General features: G+C 42.4%; 4 protein-coding genes across 5 annotated transcripts; 3 read left to right on the forward strand and 1 right to left on the reverse strand.

The window, feature by feature from the left end:
* Positions 1 to 1,132: 1,132 nt before the first annotated feature.
* mrpl32 (mitochondrial ribosomal protein L32) lies at positions 1,133 to 4,845 on the forward strand. The gene is made up of 3 exons (XM_070966649.1): positions 1,133 to 1,353; positions 1,501 to 1,697; positions 3,639 to 4,845. The coding sequence occupies exons 1-3, from the start codon at positions 1,242 to 1,244 to the stop codon at positions 3,888 to 3,890; spliced, it is 561 nt and encodes a 186-aa protein (XP_070822750.1). The 5' UTR covers positions 1,133 to 1,241; the 3' UTR covers positions 3,891 to 4,845.
* Positions 4,846 to 5,829: 984 nt separating this feature from the next.
* Positions 5,830 to 6,804, forward strand: LOC139334386 (telethonin). The gene is made up of 2 exons (XM_070967229.1): positions 5,830 to 5,984; positions 6,444 to 6,804. Exons 1-2 carry the CDS (start codon positions 5,851 to 5,853, stop codon positions 6,802 to 6,804), a joined length of 495 nt encoding a protein of 164 aa, XP_070823330.1. The 5' UTR covers positions 5,830 to 5,850.
* A 743-nt stretch (positions 6,805 to 7,547) lies between these two features.
* ccdc127a (coiled-coil domain containing 127a) lies at positions 7,548 to 11,146 on the reverse strand. 2 transcript variants are annotated; one of them, XM_070966613.1, is made up of 4 exons: positions 11,076 to 11,146; positions 10,328 to 10,462; positions 9,483 to 9,727; positions 7,548 to 9,379 (listed from the first exon to the last, which is right to left on the reverse strand). In XM_070966613.1, the coding sequence occupies exons 2-4, from the start codon at positions 10,455 to 10,457 to the stop codon at positions 8,933 to 8,935; spliced, it is 822 nt and encodes a 273-aa protein (XP_070822714.1). In that variant the 5' UTR covers positions 10,458 to 10,462; positions 11,076 to 11,146; the 3' UTR covers positions 7,548 to 8,932. The 2 variants fall into 2 exon arrangements, with proteins under 2 accessions (XP_070822714.1, XP_070822713.1); XM_070966612.1 differs by having other exon boundaries at positions 10,328 to 10,465; positions 11,076 to 11,142.
* Positions 11,147 to 11,410: 264 nt separating this feature from the next.
* sdha (succinate dehydrogenase complex, subunit A, flavoprotein (Fp)) lies at positions 11,411 to 18,352 on the forward strand. The gene is made up of 15 exons (XM_070965918.1): positions 11,411 to 11,491; positions 12,377 to 12,460; positions 12,761 to 12,922; positions 13,096 to 13,239; positions 13,858 to 14,022; positions 14,146 to 14,294; positions 14,443 to 14,567; positions 15,534 to 15,702; positions 15,807 to 16,002; positions 16,125 to 16,296; positions 16,583 to 16,701; positions 17,005 to 17,116; positions 17,220 to 17,350; positions 17,608 to 17,721; positions 17,820 to 18,352. The coding sequence occupies exons 1-15, from the start codon at positions 11,429 to 11,431 to the stop codon at positions 17,904 to 17,906; spliced, it is 1,992 nt and encodes a 663-aa protein (XP_070822019.1). The 5' UTR covers positions 11,411 to 11,428; the 3' UTR covers positions 17,907 to 18,352.
* Positions 18,353 to 18,698: the final 346 nt, after the last annotated feature.

Here is an 18,698-nt window from a genome sequence, read left to right on the forward strand (position 1 = left end):
ATTTTTTGTTTTATTTTTATTTTTAATGTATTACTTTTTTGACCCCACATAACCACTTCATTACACGTTCAATATTTTCTGTAGATATAGAACTAACAAATCAATATTTGTATGTTTGGTGCCTTGAAGCAAACTCATTATATTGCCTCATTTTTACTTCTGTCTGATCATAGATGTAAGTTTACAACATTGTTAAATATACATACTGTATCCTTAGAAGCTGTTGGTCCATTTGTCTCATCTGATATAAGTATAGTATAGTATAGTATAGTATAGTATAGTATAGTATAGTATAGTATAGTTGATAATGATCATATCTGCATCTGAAAATGTCATGTAAAACAAAATCAGTTGTTTCTGGCTGCATTCAGTTCCCATAGTTCAGCTCCCATATGGCACAGTGCAAGGCCCTTGCTCTCTTTAATTTGCAGAGGAAGTAGAGGTGCTGGAGAGGTCCTCAGTGATGTGCACACCCAGATATTTGGTGCTCCTCACCCTCTCCACAGCAGAACCATGTTTGACTTTCCTGATGCCACAGGAAAGGTCGGCCCTGGCTATTCTCACACTAGCTGTGTCTGAAGGCGGTGTTCCAGGCCTTCGGCAGCCTGTGGACCCACAGGACCAATGTCATGATTCATTCAGGAACTGCTCATGGCGGGGGGGGGGGGCAGTAAAGAACATAATTGTTCTTTAAAAAAATGCTGTACTTTATTAATGATACATCATTTTGAATTATCAATTATATTCGTAATGTCAATAATCGAGTGGACCGGATCACTTTTGTACATCAACTATCAATTTGACATGAAGTCACTCCTTCTCTACTAAAGCATATACAACAAATACTTTCACATCCTAAAAACACATTTTAAGATGTAAACTGATATGTGCCAATCAAATGTCACAGTATAATCAAGCGCTCTCTGTTAGTAACAAAGAGTTATGAAATCAGAAACAACTGAAGACAAAAAACTAATTCAGACTATCGTGATTAAGTCTGAGAGGTCATGGAGGACTGACGTGGTTTGGAGAATCCATTTAGAGAAACCTCACGTTTTGAGAAATTGCTCCTCAGACTGTGCAGTTTGGAGAGAAGACCGCTAGGTGGTAGTTATGCGCCGCTATTTGTCCCGTCTGCCGAAAATGAAATGGAAGAAGAAGTGCAATTAGTCGTCGATGTTTGATGACGCACTGAGCCTCAGTGACCGTGAGATGTGTGACATGTTGAGAGGAACGGAAGCATGCCGACGATAAAAATGATGAGTTTAGCCGCTGTAGTGCACAGACTGCGGTGCTCTTTGCTGCACATTGAAAGCAGACTTCTGCAGGCGGCGGGACTGGACAGACAGCTGGGTGAGTCCACTGACGAGCTCAGGGCGGCATACATACACACACACACACACACACACACACATACAAGCATGCACATCGTGTTCATCCAAAGGTTAAACTTGAACTTTTTCTGGCCACACTGGGAACCATGTCTTTTCCCGTGTGAAGCTCCGGCGTTGGCGGTGAATGGCCCCAGTCTCCTTCCTCAATTCGACAAGAGGGACGAGCTGGAGGAGCAGCAGAGCCCAGAGCACCCCCCCGGCCTTCTAGACAGCATCCTGTGGATGGCAGCACCCAAGAAGAGACGCACTATCGAGGTGAACCGCACCAGGAGGAGAGCTGACAGCAAACTCCTCAAAGTCCAGGTACACTGATGAGGACCTTCCCTGGATGAATGTTTACTCAGATAAAAGTTGGATAGACTGCTGACACAGCAGTTTACCAACACCCTCGTGGCTAGGGTTAGGGTTAACACTCATGTGATTTACTACATATTCAACCAAGGAATGACTAATTGAATAATTGAATATTCATCTGTAGTAATGAAGTGCAGCATTCAGAGAGCCACTAAATGAGCATTGGGAGCTCAGATCATCCATCCATCCATCCATTTTCTATGCCGCTTATCCCTTTCGGGGTCGCGGGGGGGCCGGAGCCTATCTCGGCTGTCAACGGGCAGGAGGCGGGGTACACCCTGGACCGGTCACCAGCCGATCGCAGGGCAACACACAAGACAAACAACCATTCACACTCACACCTAGGGGCAATTTTAGAGTCACTAATTAACCTAATGAGCATGTTTTTGGTCTGTGGGAGGAAGCCGGAGTGCCCAGAGAACACACGCATGCACGGGAAGAACATGCAAACTTAACACAGAAAGGCCCAACCCGGGAATCGAACCTGCGACCTTCTTGCTGTGAGGCACGCGCACTACCTGCTGTGCCACCGTGCAGCCCGAGCTCAGATTAGTCAAACAAATGGTATCAGTACCTCTAATCAAGAGAACTGCTTTGCGCTTCAGTTTATTCTCATCTTCTCGTCTCAGAGTATAAAGAAGTAACTGTTAATAACAAGGGGCCCAAATCTCTACCTCTGTTTCTATAAAGAAGTATGACCACCATCATTTTCAGAAACAGCTCACAACAGAACCAAGATGAGTTCATGTTGTTAGGCAGGCTGCTGTCACTGCTCGATATTGGCGGATCACACATCTGTCAGCATAAAGTGTATATTTTGGCTAATAAGTAGCAAGAAATACCAAAGAGATGTCAGAAGTAGTGCTGTCAATCGATTAAAATATTTAATCGTGATTAATCGCATAAATGTCATAGTTAACTCGTGATTAATCGCACATTTTTATCTATTCTAAATGTCCCATTAATTAGCATTTTAATACTGTTATCAACACGGAAAAGTGGATAGGCTTGCTTTGTGCAAATGTTTTTTTATTGAAAACAACAACATGTAGTGTTATATTTCACACTAACATTCTCATTTTGAGCAGTCATTCACATTTGAATGAATCAGATCTCACACAATTTAACACTCAAACAGATGACAAAAAAATAAATACTTGGTTACAAAAAACCCCCCTTCAACAACCCTTTCTAAGGGATCAAAACAGGGTGATACAAGATAAAGTTACAAAGTGCACATCATTGTAAACTAGGACTCAGGCTATAGTGCAGTTAAACCATGGCTTAAAGTTTCCTTTCTTAAGTTTCCTCTGAACATACAAGCAGTCAGACTATAATGCTCTTCTGTTTATTCACCAGAGGCTTATCAACCCAGCCTCTTATTTCTCTCCAGAAAGAATAAACATTACTTGGCTATGGCTGCAGTAAGCTTGTTCTTAGTTGCGGTATCCATATACTTCTGTCCAAACTTTGGTCTTGTCAGTCGACCCATCTGGCAACTTTTTGAAACTAAACTTTCTATTCAGAATCTTGTTCGCATCCATTTCGGCGTTTCGTGCTTGACATCCGCCTACACTTTTACAGCTAGCGAGCAGGTGAGACCAAAACATGCGTGGGGCGTGCCTATTGTTTTGTTTCCGGTTTACAATCGGATCCTGTAGTTTTTGTAACGTTACTAGCGGTGGCCACAGCTTATAAAAAACTACAAGTTCACTAGGTCACAAAGAACGTTAATCGCGCGATAAAAAAAAATGACGCCGTTAAAATTCATTTGCGTTAACGCCTTAATAACGCGATATTTTTGACAGCAGTAGTCAGAAGTCATTTAAAAACAGCATTGCCATTCCACTGTTTGACTCATTGTCTCCGCTGTCTGTGTCCCTCTCTCAGACCAACATTGAGCCGTGTCCAGAGTGCGGCCACTTGAAGCAGAAACACGTCTTGTGTGGCTTCTGTTATGCTAAGGTGTGCAGGGAGACCAGCCGGATTCGTCAGCAGATGAACGCAATGGAAGGCGGCCCGCTAAGGGCCCCAGCTGTGGAGACTGTCGTCCTGTATGAGGGTGAGACGCCAAGCCAGCAGGACAAAGACAAGAGGATTGTGGAGAGGGCCAAGAAGAGGCCTGCCTGGTTCAGCTCCTGATTCTGAGATATTAAGGCTGTGTGTGTGATACATACCTTCAGACTGACACTGATGCTTTCGTCCTGTCTGTTATTCAGTAAATTCTGAAAGGTTGTCATATCAGTTTTGATTCCACAAACAAAATCAGTAAAAGGGTTGATTTGATCAGAACTGCTAGCAGTTTCCAATGGTCTCTGTGGACATACTGTACTATATCATTAATATGGGGGTCAAAAGAGTCTCTAAAGTTGTAGGTCTGTGGAGCTTGTGGTGTCAGACATCATGGCTCTTTGTCATTGTTTCAACTGAGAGAAATTTACAGTGTAACATTTGCATGTCTGACAATAAATCTGATTATTTTGAAAAGGAACAAACAGTCCTTATCTACTCTGCTCACCTTTGTAATGTGCAGGACAATGGCTGTATTAGATAGTACTTGATTTTCTATATATAAAAAAGAAGCATGGAATCAGATTTCTTAGGTTTTCACAACATTTAATGTGAAATGTGTGTAATTCATACATAACAAATTATTATATACTGTATGCATGAATAGTGTCCGGAGAACATCCCTGCTCAGATGAAATCACATTCATATTATCTACATACTTCTAAACTTGAGGAGATGCCAGTTTTTTGTTAATGAATGTAGGCTCAGGATTCAGCATCAAACTGAAGTGTTGCTGTGTTGCTCTGGTGTTGCTGGAACACACTGTTTCTGCTGGGATGAGTCCAGCATACCTTCCACTGCCTCACCATCAGGCGCGCTCTGATTCAGTTTCACCCTCGCAGTTTGATGGAGCCGGGTGTTGCCAGTGTCCCCATGACAGCACAAGTAATCATGGTTTAAAGTGATATTCTGTCAAAGCTTCAAATGTACACAGAGAACTGCAGTAACAGATCGTTGACTTGTGGAGGTGCAGCTGCTGTCTCTGGAAAGTGATAAAACATTATAGAAATGAAGTGTGGTGGAAGTAATCCTGCTGTGTTTATCTGTCCCACGAAGCATTTAGTGTAAATCCAGCAAGGTCTATAACTCGCCTCCCAACCTCTTCTCACATCCATCCATCATAACTGAAATGGGAACTGGGAGCACATCTGTTCTATCACTGTCCATCACTCTCATTATCCCACACTCCTGGGGGGCTGAAGCACTCAAAAATGCACATATTACACTCAATCACAAACATATCTGCGGCCCTTGACGTGATTTTGGCAGAGAGACTGATGTATCTTTTGATTAATGAGTTGGAATTTGACTGTCAGTCACTGCCCTGATTGCTCTCAGCTGTTTCTTTCCTGCAACATGTGGTCGATGTGAGAGACATCTGAGGAGTGGGAGGACATTTTCTTTGACCTGATGGGATGAACCCAAGATCCACGTCATTCTACAGATTAGTCATTTCATATTTCTGTCAGCACTTATGTTATAGATGTGAACACATATGCAGGGCTGTAAAAATCTATACTCACATGTACATAATCAAACCCATGATCCAAAAAATCCACATGTACACAAGGGTAATTTGCACAAATCAAGATCTTATCTGCAGATACATGATATAATGCAAATAGGTACAATGAAATGAAATGAGCTGCGGTTCACACTCAACTTCCACCTGGATTCATCTGGTTCACTTGTGTCATGGAAAGAGCCAAAGCTCATTTTCAAATGAAAACCAACCTTCAGGATGGCTGAAGTGAGGACATTCACGACGTTCATCACAAAGTGATGCAGAGGGGTAAAAATAGAAACAAGACTGGATATTTAAGACACTGCCCAACACACACACACACACACACACACACACACACACACACACACACATTACAGGCTACTTTGTACACACAGAGACTCACATCAGTGATGACAACATGATTTGAACGCTCATCGTATGTGTTTCCCGTGAGTTTTATTCAAGCGCTGTCAGACAGGAGTGTCTGTTTGCATCAAAATTACTGACGTTCACACAATAACAGCATGCACTGTGTGAGCAGAGGAGGCTGCTACCTGGTGAACTCCTACTGTGATGTTGAGGAGGACAACCAGTGGAAGAAGGAGAGTTACCAAGCATGCTGGCTGAGCCTGGTCCTTGAGACAAGACCGCAATACAGGTAGGTTGTTCTCACTTGAACTTTGTTACATATTTGTACATTTATACAGTGTGGTGCTCATTATGGTGTCGTGGCAGAGAGTGGGATAGAGGGTAAAGGACTGCAGCAGATTTGATTTGGAATCCACAGAGATTCACACACAGCGGGGCTGAAAACTGCTGCCGCGCTGCCTTGTTTGGGTTGTAACTTTCAGGCACGTGCATGACCTCATCCTGATGGTGATGCCCCTGCAGGCATGTTGCCTGTGACCACTAAAGACAAACACCTGTACATGTCATGTGGAATGGTCAAATAGCAACCAGCTTCAAAGATTCAACTGGAGCAGCGAGGCAGCAGCTTTCTTCACTGTGGATGAACCCTGAAAGAATTAGAAAGAGATAAGATGATCACAGCACCACTCTTAGTGTGTCACAGAGGCTGGATTGATATCATTCATCTGGTGTGTGTAATGTGTTCCAGGCAGACACTGTCAGAGGCAGACAGCATTCAGAGAGAGAGTTACAAGCAGCAACAGGTGGTCCACTTCATGGTCCAGAGGAGTCCCAGCCAGACACTGAGGCTGGGCAGCAACAGCAGAGCCATGACAAAGCACCAGCTCCCCCTCTCAAGCACCAGCAGGGACCTTCATCGCACAACAGCCATCCTTGGGTGCACTGAACGACAGCCAGTCATACTAAGGAAGGGGAATATGGGAGTGGATAAACAGGAAGTGACTGCCAAAACTCAGGACCTCAGCAAGCCAGTCGGAGTGAACTTCAGGCCCTCAAGCCTGATGTCCTCACCGAGGGAAAGCTCTCATCGGGTGCAGAGGAGGGAGTGAAGCAAGGAGGTGGAGATTATTTAAAAATGCAGTTCAGAATATATAAAATTGCCATCATTATTGCAATTTACATGTTAACAAATCTAAAACTACTGTATAGTGTTTAACATTTGTGTGAGCAATCTAAGTTGTGACTTTGAAAAAATAAAGTCTGATTATGTCTCAATATTTTTTCTTGTGTATGACAAAATCCTCCATATCTCATCTGCTAAGTAACTTGATATTTTAAGTATCGTCCAGACAAAAAACTTGTATTCCTCTTTTGAGAAGTGTTAACTTCTTAACTTTAGGAGAGTTTCACCGTTTTTTTTTTTCTCTCAATTAAATTACCAAGCTATTATCCATATGTAGAATAATGCTGAACTGATAATGTGAAACGTAATCACATTAAGTATTAGAGATATGAACATATTCTGGCTGATTCTTTACCATTATAATGTACCAATGTTCCAGGAAGAAATTATACCTCTGTCAATGATTTACATGGCTAACAAAGCTTGATGAAAAGTGTCTGGAGCCTCATCCTGCCTCCTGTTTCACACTGAACCTAACAAGATTGTCTTGAAGAAAATACAACAAATAACTATACACACATGTGCTACGTTCATTTTGCATTTTGAGCTTCTGTGCTTCAGCTGCAGCACTCCCTCAGAGGTAAAACACCAGTAACCTGATATTATACTTTGGTCAATCTAGCAGTATTTTTAAGATTCTTTAGGAGGAAACAATAACAGCCTGGAAATGACCAAAGGTTTATTAGGAGGATTTCACAGAGTGGGTAGAGTTATTACATGTCAATTTATGGCATTATATCCAGCACTTATTCACCAGGTTATGGTCAAAACACAACATGACAGTGTAGAGAGGCTTGGTAAAAGGCGACAGTTTCATTACAGGGGTGTAGTGTGTAAGTGTTGTCCCCCCCCCAAGCCTCTGTCAGGTTAGGAATGACAACTTGCAGAGAGCTACTGGTTGCATGGCAACTAGTGGCACCTTGCATGCAAATGTGGGGGTGTGACTTCTGTCATTAATGCTGGCACTGTTAGCAACAGCTAGCATGGACAACTCTGCAGTTTAATGTGGAAGTGAGATGGAAAAGCAACCACTGAAAAAAGGTGAAGGAGAAAAGGAGGATCGGACCTCGAGGGCCTCATCTAAAAACAGGTGACTTCAGTGCTCAAGGAATCACCAAACCAACAATAATGTTGTGGGTTTTCCTGTGCAACCATATGCTGGCTTCCTGAATTGGTACTGAGTCCTCAAAACTGCCTGCCTGACGGTGAAAAAGCTACAAAATAGCTGCATCAAACGCTAGAAATGGGAAATCAGTGATTGGAAACACAATATTCTATTGGCTTTAGGCCATTTATCGTACGGGGCCACACACATCAGAGTGTGAGGAGAGATGGCATGTATGAAAAGAAACCCCCAACTTATGGACAGAAGTGTTTGTAAAAACAAATTCAATCACACAGATATCAGGACAAAGATGTTGCACAATGCTCCATCCACACTCCACAGAAAGTTGCATTGTTGGAAAAAAATGTTCAATGTGTTTTGAATTCCTGACTTTTTGTTCAATGCAGGAGTGTTTATTGTGAGTCTGATTTTTTTTCCTGAAGATGAGTGCGTGTGTGTGTGTGTGTGTGTGTGTGTGTGTGTGTTATCACAACCAACAGGAGTTATGGGAGCTCTAAATTCATAGCTGAGATTGAGAAATTTGCAGACATAAGAATTTACATGCAAATGGTAGCAATTCATGGCACTGGAGAATTTGAATGAAATTGACACATATATTCTGACAATGTTCTAACAGGCTAAATGATAACAACAAAAATACTGGAGTTGTATATCCAATATGGACAGCAAATGAATGATCCTAGTGCACAGTTAAGTAAAGCTATTATTGGGGCTTCTGAATTTATGGTAATATTGTATTTCAGCATAAGGGAGGAATTTTCGGATGTCCAGCTTTAGGTTGTTGAGATTGCCTCTTGTGTGTTTCCATGAAATCCCTATCAAGTAAAGTACACAGAGTGAAAAATGCATGCATTTTCCATTCCTGGGCCATGTATTTTCAACATTGTTCAAAGTCAAAAGAAAAATACCAGCTTGTGTGTGGCTTTCGTCACTTTGTGTGAGACTGGATTTTCTCTCCTAATATGGCTTCTTCAGCTCTCTTGTGTTTCTGGACAGTGACCTGCAGCTGCCAGTACTTGAGGTACACCCACATGAGGCTTCCATTCTTCCTCTTGTCCATGTTTAGCAGGTCCGCACAGTGCTTATCTCTCTTGAAAATATCCTTAAGATCAGACTCTAGATCCAGTTCTGGCCCAATGGGTTCTTTGACAACCTTGAGCAGCATGTTCTTCTCCATCTCTAGCCGCTGGTCTCGGGGCAGGATGAGGGAACAGTAGGCATTCTGGCGCTCCACAAGCTGAGCCTCTAGCTCCTTCAGAGTAGCAGTTGCTCGATAGTACCAGTTGTTCTCTCGTTCCAGGGCTTGGTGCAGCACAGCGCCCGCAGCACCAGACTTAACCAGCCTTTGCTTCTCTCCCTCCAAGGCCTCGCGCTCCTTGTAAGGAAAATACAGTTTGACTCATGCAGGACAGACTACTGGTTAGAAGCTTAACATGCAGAATAGCAAAAATGCATAGTCAATGTGGACATGATTTTACCTGCTGTAACTGTTTCCGTTCTGCCATCAGCTGCTGGCTCTGTGAGACCAGGGCCTGCTTGTAGCCTTTGACCCTCTGTCTCTCCTTCTCCAGCTCCAGCTCTAGTGTAGCCGCTGCCCTGCGCCTCTCTGTCAGAGTCTCCCGGTACTGTGCCTCCATCTCGCTTTTTATTGTGGACACATCCTTGTCATACTGGGCTTTGACCTTTTGGATCTCCCTCTGAGACTCCTTGGTCCAGATCCAACCTGAAGGCACAGTGGCAAACATAAGCTCCACCAGTAACTGCATTCACGGTATACTATCCCTCCATCCATTTTCATACTAACTCTCTCCTACCAAATGTCTCACCTGCCAGTAGCCTCTCTCAACTGAAATATAATGTATACATATCCTACAAGTAATACATAAATAGAGTAAGCACTGAATGTATAAGCCCTTTTTGTATTCTCATTTCTATAATGCAACGGATGTTCATAGGATTTCCCTTTCAGCATCTGATTCTGACCATGTAACTGTAGTCACCTGATGTACGAACAAATGTTAGTTAACTCAATCCTTGCTGCTGTGATGTTTTAAAGCGAGTGGTTGCCTAGTGGTGATTTTAGGATGCACTGTGCGTAGCCTTGCCTACATGTAAGGTGTATGTGGGCAGTGGGAGGGGTGGCGAGACAGACCAGGCAGGGTGCTGGAAAATTTCCCTTATTTTCAATGCTGACAGGTATGCTTGCATGTTAGATTTTATTCACTGCACACTCAATAATAACAGATGTCGTCCTCCTTGCTCTGTTCACCTCATCCATAAACACACTTACACAACACAGACATGTCCCCTATGTGTAACTTACGAAACGCAGCCAGTCCCAACATGGGGACCAGCAAGGCATAGTTCCATTGGTTCCCATCACCGGCCGCCGCCCCCCTTCCTCTGGGGTCTGGTTGGATGTTCCATCTGGGAGGGTCATTCAAGTTGTTCATGGAGGCTGCTGACAGACACACAGAGCAGACCCAAACAGAGTCATGACTGAGCCCTTCAAATGTAAGAAGGGTGCTGCTGTCTATTCATTAGCACTGACAGCGCAGTAACCAGCAGGTCTTCATCACTGGCTGCCAGTAGCGACAGTAAATATCAGTCAGCAGCTTTAAACATCTATCGTTAGACAGTGGCCATTTGTAAATCACATTATAATTAAGTTGATAAATAATGTTACACAGCGGAGGTCCAAGTGTCTTGATTTTGTAGCTTAACAGAAGAAAGTCGCTTTAACGCTGAGTTCACCGACAAGCTACAAACATAAACATGTTTTTGGACACTAAGTGTGGCATTTAGAAATAGTGTTGCAAATAAGCAGAAAGCCAAAGTTCCTTAGCAATTTAATTTAGGCTGTTAGCATTTAGCAAAACATTGCGACAGGCAGCAACAGCAATTATGGAAGTTTGACAGCCCAGCTAACCACAACATGCTAGCTAACATTTTAGCTTGCTGGGTCATGCTCGACAGAGTATTTCATACAAACATTACACGGGACATTACAGCCTTGTAAGCCCGACTACAAGTCAGTGTACGTCTGCGAAAAATGCACTGCCGCGTCTCACCTTGAATGTAAAGTCTAGGTCACTTATACATTCGCTCCTGCACAAAACCCGGTTATACAATTTTTACGCTTGTGCAGTTCATCTGTACCTACCTAGGGTTAGTCACGGAAATGTACTTATATGAAAGTCTGAATTCACCGTAAAATTAAAGCATGTGTATACTTATTTGGGACTATTGTATATTCAAAAGCAGTTTCTGCAGTTACAAACGTTTTAAAAAAAATCATTTATTACAGGAAAATCATTAGGTGTAACATAAGCGATATCCCCCGTTTTTGGAAAGTGGTTTGGTCCAGTGCAACAGAATACGTGAACCTCCGTTGTCCCTCAGAATCGGTCCTTCAATTGACAACATGGCGAGTGTCCGTGCTGCCTCCCATCTCCTCTCCAAGCGGGTGCTGTCCAAAACAAAAGCAGTGAGTAATAACAACTGGATATTTAATTTTTTGGACATCCATATGTGCTCTGTTTATCTGCGCCTGTTTTCTTATTCACGCAGAAAGGAAGAATTTTGCTGCTCTCAGCTTTCGTAACCAGCAGATTCTAACTTGCGTAACCAGTGTTATGTAGCTGCTGTTTCAATGTGACACTGAAGAAAAAGCTACTTTGCGAGCGCAACAAAAATGTTTTATCTAGCCATGCAGCCCATATTTGTCTCACATTATAAACAGAGAGTAACGTTTTCAGTAAACCGGCAATGTATATTGAAGTAGTCCGACGTGTTCCTAAGTTACCCCAGTTGCCCTTGTAGCAAACCGTGTTAGCTAACGTTGCTGTGTGTTAGCTAGCGAGCTGTTAGATAGAGTGAATTTATTTTTAAAGACAGTTTCAGACTCAAGTAATCTTAAATGATACCTTAAGCCATGAACGAGAAAGAAATGCTCAGTGATAAGTAATTACGGATATTGATTCTTTATTGTTATAAACATATGAAATATAGATGTATATATTGTTATTTTCAAAAGTTTCCATTGGCAGTATTATTTATTTATACTCCCTTTGTGTAAAATGTACATATATATTTAGTTGATTTTTCTTTTGTATTTTTTATTCTCTTCTATGTCTCCTTTTTCTAAATCCCTGCTATTATTGCTTGCTGGCAGGGGATTAATAAAGTTATATCTTATTATATCTGTTTAATATTACGAAGGTGCCTTCACTATGTGAGTAAACATCATGCTTAAACACAGTTTGTTTTCTTTAGGTAAGCAGCAATGGGTATGGTTAATGTTTCTTTGAGGAAAACTGTGATGCTTTCGTGTGATTTCTCTGCTGATATAAATTGCTGTGTTTTCTGACAGGTCCCTGCTGCTGCTGTTCAGGGTTCCAGGAACTTTCATTTCTCCATCTACGGCAAGAAGAAAAATGCCAAATTATCTGATGATGTGAGTTACATTTGCCCTTTTGTGTTAAGCAGCATTTAATAGGGTTGTAAGTATGGTTGCATGGAAGGATGCAGTACTACAGATTAGTAGAAATGTGAGTCTATACATACTAATTTTGTTGACTGTAGCCTTGGATATCAGAATCAAAGTTATTAACTTTTGATCATATATAATAATGGCCTCAAACTGGCCTTGAAATAGACATGTTTACTGCACTCCCTGACCATAGTGAGAGATTCAGTTTCCACTATGTGCAAGCTGCTCTTAATTGGAGTATCTTCTGTCCACCATTGTTTTCAGATCTCTACCCAGTACCCAGTTGTGGATCATGAGTTTGATGCTGTGGTAGTAGGAGCTGGAGGAGCAGGGCTCAGGGCAGCTTTTGGCCTCTCTGAGGCTGGCTTCAACACTGCCTGTGTCACCAAGCTCTTCCCCACCAGGTCCCACACTGTGGCTGCACAGGTATAGCAGGATTTTGTCAGGCGCCAAACCTTTCTGCGTTCATTCAGCTGGGATTTAAAAAGATTTGCAGTGCTGCTTTGTTATGCAAATCCAAAGCTTCATGTTAATATAATCAAAAGCAGACGGCCTCGTTTTAATTTCATTGAATTGTTGAATCTTAACCTGGTTCACAGGGTGGGATCAATGCAGCTCTTGGGAACATGGAGCAGGATGACTGGAGGTGGCATTTTTATGACACAGTGAAGGGATCTGATTGGTTGGGGGACCAGGATGCCATCCACTACATGACGGAACAGGCTCCTGCAGCCGTAGTGGAGGTAAGGTTTCACACACATGCACAACAGTGGTTGTGTTAGCTGTCAGTTATTGGCTTTTTGGCACCAAAATAGGAAATCTAGAGACCATAAGTTGTTCAATTAGAATACGCAATATACAATTTAGGGAAAAAAAACACTAATGGCTTGCCACGTTTATTTTATTTAGATTAGATCTTAAAACCTAAAATACTTGAAAAATTAGAATGATTATTTCACATATTTTGAGTCAAAAGCACATTGTCACAAATCCTCCACCAGCATGGTGTAATGTCATTGTCTGATGTCATTTCACTTGATGTAATGTCAAGTGGATTTAAAAAAAAATGGAGAAAATATGAAAATAATTACAGAAAATAATAAGTTGTGGTTATATTGGGGTTTTTTTTGTTTAGCATTCTGTGTGTTATGTAATGTTATTTGACAATTTGTGTTAATTTTCTTCCTTTTCGTTTGGGAGATGTTTTGGTAGGTGTTTTGGTCTTGTTTTCTGTAACTTCGTGGATTTTTTTAATTGCATGAATTTTCGTTCTTCCATCACACAATTAAAAGGGCTCTTTCCACGTACATGCACAACACAACAGTAAATCTTGACCACAAGTTGCTGTGCCTCTTTGCTAGTTGGAGAACTTTGGCATGCCGTTCAGCCGCACCGAAGATGGGAAGATCTACCAGAGGGCCTTTGGAGGTCAGAGTCTCAAGTATGGAAAAGGAGGCCAGGCCCACCGCTGCTGCTGTGTAGCAGACAGGACAGGACACTCGCTACTGCATACACTTTATGGAAGGGTAAGTCCACACGCCTGTTCTCCATATTTTCTGTGACTCAGTCGGTAAATAAATCAAAATTTTCTGTGGAAGACCATTTAACCTCATTTCATGTATTTGTCTGCCCTTCTCTCTTCTGCTCAGTCGCTTCGTTATGACACCAGTTACTTTGTTGAGTACTTTGCCCTCGACCTGCTAATGGAAAATGGAGAGTGTAAAGGAGTGATTGCTCTCTGCATGGAGGATGGGTCTATTCACCGCTTCAGAGCTCAGAATACTGTCATTGCTACCGGGTAGGCTACATACTCAATCTGTACAAAAACAGATGCTTTGTCTTGTAATTTTGTAATTTTAATTGTATTCATTTATAGTTGAATCTTGTTAACAACTTGTTAACTTGTAGTTCATGAAGGTTTATACAGGAGTTGTCTGTCCTTCCAGGGGCTATGGAAGAACCTATTTCAGCTGTACATCTGCTCACACCAGTACTGGAGATGGAAATGCAATGGTGACCCGAGCTGGCCTGCCCTGCCAGGATTTGGAGTTTGTACAGTTCCATCCCACCGGTGAGGAAAAGCACCATTTAAACGCATTAAACCCAAGTCATGAAATAGTTGTAAAGCGTTAAAGCAGCATGGTAAAAGCAGCATCTTATTTTGAGAGACAGTCACTTGAAAATGCCTTAGAAGCTAAATTCATACTGAAAAGACCTTTCTAGATTTCTGACAGTACGACGCTGAAAAAATAGACTACATTATGATCCAATAATAGACCTCACTTACATAAAGACAGGCGGTCATCTTTATTTTTGCGTCTGCTGGACATTTGACACCAGATTCTTCAGTTATGTATGAAGCAAACCAGTGATGTGTGTGTGTGGGGGGTCACTGAAGTTCATTGAGTGTGCACCAATTTTGCAAGTTGTTTCAGTGTCTGGCTTCTTACTAAAAGCAGCATACCTTTTTGTGTAGTTAAAACATTGAAGTTCGTGTTTGTTCACAACATTGCCCATTGGCCCATGAGAGCACTATAATAAGACAATATTTTGTATTGTAGAATATAAAAGAACAACAAAATCAGTAGCTTAACGGGGGTGATTGGACTGTCATCATCTCATATGTGAGGGAACTTGTTAATTAATGTTTGTCTTCCTTTTTCTAACTAATACATTAAATGAAGATGAACATGAAAACAAATTGAGGGTAAAAGTAAGACTATTTCCTGGTGCTCAACAAACTTTCAGGAGTAAAATTACACTTTAAATGCCGTAGTAATTAAACTTCTTACTGTTCAGTCAACAAAGCACACTTTTCTACTTTTCATTGATGCAGCATCATGTCATAACAATAAAGCTTCTCCACACATCAGGAATCCTATGAAGTATTATCGTTGAAAGATAACTGCTATTCAGTAGTTCACCACTTAACTGTTCCAAGTTACCATAGTAACACTATTTTGTGTCAGTGTTAACAACTTAACGGTATCTCTTATACTTACAAATGCAAGTCCCTTTAACGTGTGAATCTTTACAGGGATCTACGGAGCGGGCTGTCTAATCACAGAGGGTTGCCGTGGTGAGGGAGGGATCCTGATCAACAGTGAGGGAGAGCGCTTCATGGAGCGCTATGCGCCCAACGCCAAAGACCTTGCCTCCAGAGACGTGGTCTCCCGCTCCATGACCATAGAGATCAGAGAGGGCAGGTATGGACAGAATATGTGTGTGTGTGATGCACGTGAGCATGCAAAAATGGTATGATTCACACACACCTAAATCATCACTTTAATGCCTGTCTTCATTCCTCCAGGGGTGTTGGTCCAGAGAAGGACCATGTCTACCTGCAGCTTCACCACCTGCCTCCCCAGCAGCTGGCCACAAGACTGCCTGGCATCTCCGAGACGGCCATGATCTTTGCTGGAGTGGACGTCACTAAAGAGCCCATCCCTGTCCTGCCCACCGTCCATTACAATATGGGTGGAATACCCACAAACTACAAGGGACAGGTGGGTAAAGTGTGAACAGCTGTCTGCATCCACACACATTCCCTCTTCATTCTCCTTGAAGTGCTTCACTGTGAGACCCCTCCCCGGGCAAAGTGATACACCCTTTTATATTTTCCCATCAGGTGATCACTCATGTCAATGGAGACGACAAGGTGGTTCCTGGACTGTATGCTTGCGGTGAGGCGGCATGTGCCAGTGTCCACGGTGCTAACCGGCTGGGCGCTAACTCTCTGCTGGACCTGGTGGTGTTTGGCAGAGCCTGCGCCCTCACCATCGCAGAGGAGCACAAACCTGGTGAGGACGTGGGTTCATGAGTTATGTTAGAATGCAGACTTTCTTAAGTTCTGCTTCTTTTTATGTTTGACTTTCGAGCAGTGACATCAAGTATAGTGTAATATGGTGTATAATACACTAAAGTCTGTATCTAAGAAAAGAAAAAACAACAGGTCTCTTGGAAAACACAAATTCACCTTCTGTTTTGATATCAAACAACTTCACTGCTTGGTCAACATGCAGGATAATATTAGTGTTCCAGTGCTTGTGCCACTGATGACTCTGATGTTTTGCTTTTGCTGTTCAGGAGAGAAACTGTCCCCCCTGCAGCCCAGTGCAGGAGAGGAGTCTGTGGCCAACCTGGATAAGCTGAGGTTTGCCAACGGAAGCACGAGAACCTCCGAGATTAGGCTCAACATGCAGAAGGTAAACACAAACACAGACCAAACACTTGGTGAGACCAGTAACATTGTGCATTAGAGAAAAAATATTTGGAAATGTGTTGTATGAATGTATAAATGGATAAATGTACGTAGACGTAATAACAAAAGCACAAATCACTGCACATGAGATGCTTTGCAGTGGTAAGCCATACTGCTATTCAAGTCTTTGTAAGGGTTCATCATGTTATCTCCCAGCCTGTGTTGATCCGTATTTTCCTCCATAAGGCCCACAGAAACTCGTATAGACAAACACAGATCAACTGTCTCTTCCTACCTGTCCTCACAGACCATGCAGGCCCATGCTGCAGTGTTCCGTACCGGCCCCGTTCTGAAGGAGGGATGTGACAAGATGGACGCCATTTACCAGACCATGGATGACATCAAGACCTTTGACAGAGGTACTGCACCACTTTGTGTGTCTGCGTACAGTTCCTCCTCTCTGTGCAAAAAGGTGGCATACTATCACAATAAAAGCAGTTCAATAAGTGTGCTCTCCTCCAGGCATTGTGTGGAACACAGACCTGGTGGAAACGTTGGAGCTGCAGAATCTGATGCTAAACGCCGTCCAGACCATCCACTCCGCTGAGCAGAGAAAGGAGAGCAGGGGAGCCCATGCCAGAGAGGACTTCAAGGTCACTTTTACCATACTTAATCTGTGAACATGTGTTTCTTTATCCATTGTCCTTGAAGTGGTCTCTCATCTCCCTTTCCTCTCTGTCAATGCCAGTGTTCTAATGTCTCCATACCTAAGATACATTTAGTTATAACTTGTTCTTTACTAAACTGACTTTGTGTTTCTTTTTGCACCTGTGTATAATTGCCTAAATAAGCAAGCCAAACCTCTCACTCTCTATGTTAAGCCAGTCTCGCCTCTTGACTATACTTGCAGGATCGTGTGGACGAGTATGACTACTCCAAGCCCCTGCAGGGACAGGAGAAGAGGCCCTTCAATCAGCACTGGAGGAAACACACTTTATCCTATGTCGACCCAAAGACTGGAAAGGTAAGCTACCCTCCCCTGTGTGTTATTAGTCATTATTAACATTAAAGTCCAATATATTCAGTAATATGTGATTAATATTTGTTTTTGTCTCATCACAGGTGACCCTGGAATACCGCCGTGTCATTGACAGCTCTCTGGATGAACAGGACTGTGCCCACGTCCCTCCTGCCATCCGCTCCTACTAAGAAGATCTGCTCTCCTCTTCTCTCCTCCTTCTCTTCCTCTCACATCCGTTTGACCCAATTATTTACTATGTATGGAGATGCTTTTCCTGTAAAAGAGATGACATTTTGGGACAAAATATGCTCATGGTTGCACATGTGTATCCATTTAGAAAATATAATACAAAATTGTCTTGTCTTTAAGCTTCCTCCTTTCCTGTCAAGTTCCTGTTCCCCTCCTGTGTTTTGCCTCGATTTCATCTCGATGGTTGTGACCTTTCACTCTGTGTGAGCTGGTCTTGTATATATCATAAGGCATTCAAGACAAGTGGATGACTCCAGCCTCCAGCTTAAGAACAAAAAATAGACAGCAGTTATTATGTGTCGCACTACTCAGGCTTGGGCTTTTGTGATGACACCATGCTCTCATTTGCTTGTCTTGCATTGCATTAAATACTCATTAGAACTTCTCTCCTCTGGCTGTATGAAGTGAAGAGATTGGAGAATTGATTGTAACTTGAAATGCACATGTCGCCATCAAGCCACAGAGGGAAGTTTTAAGTATGTAAATATTGCATTGATGTACAATAAACATGGTGAGCTATACTGTATGTACTTAGATTCTCACTCACTATGGCCTTCAGTCTTGGATCATGTCGTCCAAACTATAAAGTGCATCTTCATCGAGCTCATGTTCAGTAAAAAAATGAGCTGCTATTTGTCGATCTTCATTATAAATCTTAACCAAACAAAGCAGCTTAATAGGTGTTTCTGTGTAGCCATGTTACGGTGTGTCATCTGCTGGAACAGTGGCTT

The sequence above is a fragment of the Chaetodon trifascialis genome, chromosome 7 (assembly GCF_039877785.1).
Source record: "Chaetodon trifascialis isolate fChaTrf1 chromosome 7, fChaTrf1.hap1, whole genome shotgun sequence".
NCBI lineage: Eukaryota > Metazoa > Chordata > Actinopteri > Chaetodontiformes > Chaetodontidae > Chaetodon > Chaetodon trifascialis.

Bases quoted from the DNA above. Each gene is read 5' to 3' on its own strand.
- mrpl32 (XM_070966649.1), top strand. From the start codon at position 1,242: ATGCCGACGATAAAAATGATGAGTTTAGCCGCTGTAGTGCACAGACTG. The intron at 1,354-1,500 runs GTGAGTCCACTG...TCCCGTGTGAAG, and splicing joins GGGACTGGACAGACAGCTGG to CTCCGGCGTTGGCGGTGAAT. The intron at 1,698-3,638 runs GTACACTGATGA...TCCCTCTCTCAG, and splicing joins GCAAACTCCTCAAAGTCCAG to ACCAACATTGAGCCGTGTCC.
- LOC139334386 (XM_070967229.1), top strand. From the start codon at position 5,851: ATGCACTGTGTGAGCAGAGGAGGCTGCTACCTGGTGAACTCCTACTGT. The intron at 5,985-6,443 runs GTAGGTTGTTCT...AATGTGTTCCAG, and splicing joins GAGACAAGACCGCAATACAG to GCAGACACTGTCAGAGGCAG.
- sdha (XM_070965918.1), top strand. From the start codon at position 11,429: ATGGCGAGTGTCCGTGCTGCCTCCCATCTCCTCTCCAAGCGGGTGCTG. The intron at 12,461-12,760 runs GTGAGTTACATT...CATTGTTTTCAG, and splicing joins ATGCCAAATTATCTGATGAT to ATCTCTACCCAGTACCCAGT. The intron at 17,117-17,219 runs GTACTGCACCAC...GCTCTCCTCCAG, and splicing joins CATCAAGACCTTTGACAGAG to GCATTGTGTGGAACACAGAC.
- ccdc127a (XM_070966613.1), bottom strand. From the start codon at position 10,457: ATGAACAACTTGAATGACCCTCCCAGATGGAACATCCAACCAGACCCC. The intron at 9,728-10,327 runs GTAAGTTACACA...CTGTGCCTTCAG, and splicing joins GTTGGGACTGGCTGCGTTTC to GTTGGATCTGGACCAAGGAG. The intron at 9,380-9,482 runs GTAAAATCATGT...TTTCCTTACAAG, and splicing joins AACGGAAACAGTTACAGCAG to GAGCGCGAGGCCTTGGAGGG.